Here is a 6,391-nt window from a genome sequence, read left to right on the forward strand (position 1 = left end):
GGCACAAAGAATCTGCAAGTCAAGGCCTGAGAGCTGCCGAGGATGGCAGCTGCTTAAAGAACCAGCTCATCACCTCCCAAGGGAACTCCCGGAGGCCTCTAAGCTAGGGAAGAGGAAGAACCAAGGGAGAGGTTAGCAGAGCCTTTTAAGTTGGCATTACTTCGTCCAGTGCTTACTGATTTTTCCAAGGCAGCACGTGGCTGCTTTTCACTGGCAGCTCGGCCAGAGGGCAAGAGTGTGTTTCTTGGAGCCGCTGTCATGCCCTCTGGGGATGGGTGACACAACTGGTCTTCCTAGAGGAACCTGGATCCAAGCCTCACCTCCCCAGCACTGGACTGCCCTGCATTGATCCGTCTCAATGCAACAAAATTTGGTAGAATCTTGCTCATGGCAACTAGGCAGGTGCCCTCCAAGGATAGAGACCAGCAAGTGTCCTGGAGTCCAGGTCACTGCTGTGCCTCAATCCTCTCTAAAATGACACATTGTTAAGATCCTTCTTTTCCCTTTCCCTAAAGTCGTGTGTCTCACTGCCCTCTGGAGCAGACCCCCTCCCCCAGGGCCTAGCCTTTGTCTGGGGCTCAGTGCCAGGGAGAGATGATGAGTACCCATCCAGGTCATAAATTCTGGACTAAAAGGGAAAATTGGAACTTGGGTTCTAGAGAAGAACCTCAATGGTAATGAACTGACCAGCCTGGTTGGGGGTGGAGCATTCTCCCCTGACCCTCTAGGGCTCCATGGGCCACCAACCACATTCCCAACCTTGATGATTTTAATTTGTAAGTCCAGCAATTCCAAGGCTGTTTGGAGCCCCTTTGAAGGAAAATTCTTACTAGCCTTTTGGTAAAAACTAGGTTCCTGGGGCTTCACAGGAATAGGCAACCACCTTCTCTGGGTACTGCTCCTTGATTGATTACAGAGGGTAGTAACCTGGCAAGGATGCCAGCCTGACATCCCAGAGGGTTACTGCATCCCGTTTACTTAACAGAATTACAAGTTAATCCACTGCTCCCTTGGTGGTATCTCAGCTGCCAGTTCAACTTCAGTTCCATTCTTTCTCTTTGGCCCTGAGATTCCTGGGTTCTGCTTCAGGTTCTATCACTGGCTTGACGTGTACAACCTTGAGTTCTTAAGGTGAAGAGGCTAAGCAGCAGATTATGGTAGACCAGTAGTTCTCTAGGAATGACTTGCTCCCCAGCCAGAAGACATTTGTCAGTATCTGCTCTTTGGCGATTGGGTGTCAATACTGGAGGGGAAGTTGCTACTTACATCTAGTGGATAAGAGGCCAAGGATGCTGCTAAACATCACACAATGGCTCAGGACAGCCCCATGACAACAATGAATTATCCGGCCCCAAATGAGCCAAGGTTCAGAAATCCTGTGGTAGAAGACCATGACTGTTGAATGAATATCAGATGGACTTGGATTAGAACCATTGGTCTTCTGTATGATCTTGAACATGTCACTGAACTTATTATACAAACCTTAGATAAGTCAGCACAGTGATAAGAACACAGGTTCTGGAGTTTGAATCCAGCTTTATTAACCAGCTGTGTCTCAGCTCTCTGAGCCTTCCTGTTTCCTTAACTATAAGATGACTTATTGGGCCGGCCGACTGGCACGATGGTTAAGAGCTGGCTTGGGATGCCAGAGGGCCCCGGTTCGGATCCCACATATGAGGGCCAGTGACACTGCCCTCCACAGCTAAGATGCTGAACGACAGCTCAACCTGGAGCTGGGCTGCCATGAGTCGCCGGCGACGGCGTAGGCTGCACTCCCTGTGGCAGTGGGTTGCCATGGGCTACCGTATGTAGCCAGCAGCCAGCGTGAGCGGCCAGCAGCCGCAGTGAGCGGCCGTCCAGAAGCCGGCGACTGATCTGCCTCGCCAGAGAAGAGCGCAATGATGGTGCCAACTTGGGCCAGTGAAGCAACGTCCTCCACAACTAGATTGAAGAACAAAACGACAGCAACTTGTCTGTTCCCCTTCCCCCAATTCCCCAGCACTGTTCCCATTCCCCAATTCCCCAATAAAAAACTTTAAAAAAAAAAAAAAAAGATGACTTATTTCATGGAAAGTGCTTAGCGATGCACTTGACACACAAGTGCTCAAATGTTAGCTGATGTTATTACAACGCTGGCCTCCTTGCTTTTCCTTCCACAGTGCATAGCTTCTGTCCCCACATATTCCATAACGTATGACATTGTTCACTATTATTTCCACTCTGCTGATACCCAGAACTCCTTCAGGGCAAGGCCCTTAGATTTCTTTTGACTTCCCGAAGACTCTTAAGGAGGATGCTTAGTACCTGTATGAGTGTCTTTAAATTGCATATAAATTGAATCCATGTTATTGACTCATGTTTTCAGTGTTGACATTAATTAGAAGTATTCCTAGTTTTACTATTTCACAGAAATTTTGCAATAAGTTGAGGTATAAGTTTCCACAAAATGGGTCCCACTTATAAGTTACTACTCCTTTTGAAACCATTCAAGATAGATTGTGTCTACCAGCACCTCTGTGATCATTCTGTCCAAGTTTTGCTCCTGCTAGGGCTTAGAGATGCAGCAGCTGTGGTTATCAGGTTATCTCTTACCTGGGTAATTGGTCCCACTTTAGCCAAGCGGGCACAGACTTTCAGACCACAAGAAGATGCTTCGTGATGCAATTCATCAGTTGGTTTACTGCCCCCCCACCCCAACACCCTTTTTATCCCTAGCAAAGCTAAGATGGCAAATTCTCTAAAAGCAGAGACTGTGTGCCTAAATCTGCTTTATTCAAGAGCATTTAGGCACTCTAAGGAAGGCTAATTGAGAATGAAAATGAAACTTACAGGTGGATGCAGGTGGATGGAGGCCTACCTCCATCTCTAACATGCTATACAATTTCTTTGGGACTAAGTGTCCCTATCTGTGCTACCTCGATTGTGTGGCCAAAATGAAAATGGGGCAGAGCAGCACAGTTAAAGGTTTAGGCTGGCCTGCGGGGGAATCTTCAAATCTGCCACTTACCAGCATTGTGATGTTGGACAAGTTATTTTGCTTCCCTAAGCCGCAGTTCCCTCATTTGCAAAACAGATCTAATCATTGTACTTATAATTCAGAGGGTTGTCGAGATAACAACTTGGTACAGAGCTTGGTGCAAATTGAGCTCAAAAATATTACATATTATACTAAATTTAAAGGGGAAAAGCACTAATTATTATTATTATTTAACAAATCTATGCTCCCCTTGGAGATAAAGAGAACCCCCTCATGTTCTTATAGTCATGGCAGTGCTACCTCTCAGCCCTGAGGAGTTCCTAATCACCAATGGCTGACTCAATCCCACTTCCCTCATCCCACCTTTCTACCAAGACCCTCCCCAAGGGCAAAGGACAGAGGCGCAGGCATATGGGTTTAGAGAAACGTTGTATTTAATGGTAAAGCTTAGCACACTCCAGCACTGGGCATGGCCTGGAGTCGAAGCAGCAGGGATGGGTAGGTGACCCCCACAGAGCCTCACATGGCGAAGAGGATGAGGAAGGCAACCATCAAACAGAAGAGCCCCATGGCCTCAGACAGGGCAAAGCCCAGAATGGCGTAGGAGAAGAGCTGCTGCTTGAGAGATGGGTTCCTGCCAGGGAGAGATCCATGGAAAGGAAAAGGTGAGGGCATGGGTAGTGGCAGAGGTCACAGACAGGTAAAGCGAATGGGGTGTGCTGAAACTGGGAGAGCGCCTAGCCTGCATATATCCTGGGGATTTGGACAGGCAAACAGAGTACCAACAGTACGTCTAAGTGAGCCAGGCTGGAAGACTATTTAAATTCTAATTCAGAGAAACCCACAGAGGTTTCTTCTCTCCTCATGGAGAAAACAGGAGGTAGATGAAATCAACTGGAAGCTAGAGGGATTGCCTCCTGCTGAGGCTTCCCCCACACAGGGTAGAATTTACTGTGGGAGATGCTCTAGACCACCCCCAAAATTACCTGGCATAGCCAATGATCAAGCTGCCGAACACCGTTCCAATGCCGGCCCCTGAACCAGCCACACCCACTGTGGCGGCCCCAGCACCAATAAACTTGGCTGCTGTGTCAATGTCCCGGGAGACAACACTGGTCTGGAACTCCCGTCTGGCCACCTGGAGTGGGGAGCTGCTGTAGGAAGGCTAGAAGAAGGGAGAGAGAGAGAGCAAAGTAGGGAAGGAAAGAGAAAGGAGATAGTGAGGCACAAGGACAGGTGGCTGACTCCACCTTTCACCCCACCCACCTGAGCTCTGAAACTTGGCAAACTGCCTGCCAAGTATTGCTCGGACTGCAGAGCATTCTGGGAATTAGTCTTAGGGACCATTTTCAGACAGTGCTAGGGAAATTTTGTGAGTTAGGGAAACTTGACTTTTACAAGTGTCTCACCTATAATGCTCACCTTGGGCGTACTTAGAACTATTAAAGCACCCACCATAGATTCTCTAACTCTCCTCCTACTTTGGCCTAAATGCAACTCAAATAACTTGAAGGCCCTCTGGGGAAATTCATAAGAGGACCCATACTCCCTTACCTGTTCAGATGGGATCTCTGGCCTACTCAGGAAGGAGGCAGACACAGGCCTGATCAGACCCCTGGTACAACAGCGGATCTGTAAAATCAGACACATTTCCCAAAATCAGGCAGAAAACACCCCCACAAAACCTAATTGCTGAGCTTCTGTCAAAAATGACTATAAATATTATAAACAGAAAAAGTTCAGTATATTTCAAGGTCAATTAATGATTCTTGCTTCTATCAACTAGGCCTACAGCAGACACAGCAGTCCTGAGACCCTGGTGTTGTCAGCAGTGGCAACCTTCCCATTTAAAATTGGGTACCAAAGTTCAATTCTATGTGCACAGTCCTAATCAGTATTCCAGAGTGAACAAAAACCCACACTAATATCAAACCAGGTACAGGAAGGGTTTGTACCCAGATCACCAAAGGAATCAGTGGGGGGGAAACTTATTTTGCTAAAATGGTACTCACTGTTACATACCCTGAATGGAGTGGATCAGTAAGCCTGGTGAGGCTCCTAAAGCAGCCATCTAAGCAGAGCCCTTTGTAACATGGCTTTCTTGAAATATAATTTAGTGCAGTGGTTCTCAAACTTGGGTCAACACTGGAATCACCTGGGGAGTTCTAAAAAATACAGATGCATGGGTTCCACCCCCATTCCCAGAGTCTGTGCTGCCTGGGCATCAGTACTTTTTAAAGCTCCCCAGTTGATTCTAATGTGTAGCCAAGGCAGAGAATCACTGCTTCCATAGGCTGTCTTACTATAGCCAAGCCAGACTGGGGGTAAAGGTCAGATTCAGACTCTCTGACCACATTCCCAAGCCAAGATAGCTTGGTTTACAGGTCCAAATAAATGGGGGTTAACTGCATCACATCCTACAACCTCCCCAAAGCATCATCAGTATGCCAAGCTCCTATCAGTTCATTCATTAAGCATTGGTGGTTCTCATTAAACACCAAGCACTACAGAGCATCCCAGAGCCGCAGCTTACCAGAGCCGGAGAAATGAGTAGTGCCCCGGTGGTCTGCATTTTTTCAGTCTGCAGAGGAAAAAAAAAAATCCATTGACAGTCTAGTTATTTCCTTATAGTGGCGACCTTCGGTCGTCCCCTTGACCCCCGCCCGTCCTCCCTGGGCCGCGCTCTTCATTGCACCGTGCCCCCACTGAGGAGGGCATTAGAGGTCAGAGTGAGAGCGCAAACTCCCCGGTCCACCACATTCAACGCGGCAGATCTGTAAAGGAAGGTCATGGAGATCGGAAGTAGAGGAAGGAGGCCCGAGCCCCAGGAGGGAAACATAACGAAAGAGGATGGTCTCCCGGAAAGAATGGAGGCCGATACTGGGCAGGTGCCGTGCAGGGTCCTACCCGTTTTACACAGCTGCCCTCTGCCCGCCTCAGCCGGGACAGTTAATCGGTCATTACAGTTGGTAATTAACATTAATTGTTAAGGCTATAGATGTCCATCGTCTCTCTCCGCTCTGAGGGCAAATGCCCCTCCACACAGCCCAGCCCATACCCCTGCCATTCGCTGGCCCCCGACCCCAGGTCACCTGCACTCCCACTGCCCTGCTGCCCTTGCTCAGACCACGGCGCTCTCCCCGCTCAAGGTGACTGACTCGCCCCGCAGCTTTAGCTCTAGATCTCAGCGCTCAGCTTTCCCACCCACGTGTCCCGAGGTCCCCCCACTCTCATTGGCCGCAATCTCCCCGTATTTCCATTGGTTAAAACCCTCAATACCTCCTCTCTTATTGGTTTTCCGCAGCTTCTTCCTCTCTCTCCACAGGAGTTTCGTGGCAGTTCCCGCCTCCATGCGGGAAAAGGCGGGGTTTTTCTCCGAGATATGGCTTCCGATTGGTTGATCCCTGAAACGCT

At 48.7% G+C, this 6,391-nt stretch overlaps 1 protein-coding gene across 1 annotated transcript; it reads right to left on the reverse strand.

Annotated features, from left to right (window-relative positions):
- Positions 1–3,389: 3,389 nt before the first annotated feature.
- Positions 3,390–6,186, reverse strand: ATP5MC1 (ATP synthase membrane subunit c locus 1). The gene is made up of 5 exons (XM_019638484.1): positions 6,070–6,186; positions 5,511–5,558; positions 4,532–4,609; positions 3,964–4,142; positions 3,390–3,611 (listed from the first exon to the last, which is right to left on the reverse strand). The coding sequence occupies exons 2-5, from the start codon at positions 5,547–5,549 to the stop codon at positions 3,497–3,499; spliced, it is 411 nt and encodes a 136-aa protein (XP_019494029.1). The 5' UTR covers positions 5,550–5,558; positions 6,070–6,186; the 3' UTR covers positions 3,390–3,496.
- Positions 6,187–6,391: the final 205 nt, after the last annotated feature.

Source organism: Hipposideros armiger, unplaced genomic scaffold (assembly GCF_001890085.2).
Source record: "Hipposideros armiger isolate ML-2016 unplaced genomic scaffold, ASM189008v1 scaffold_40, whole genome shotgun sequence".
Taxonomy (NCBI): Eukaryota; Metazoa; Chordata; class Mammalia; order Chiroptera; family Hipposideridae; genus Hipposideros; species Hipposideros armiger.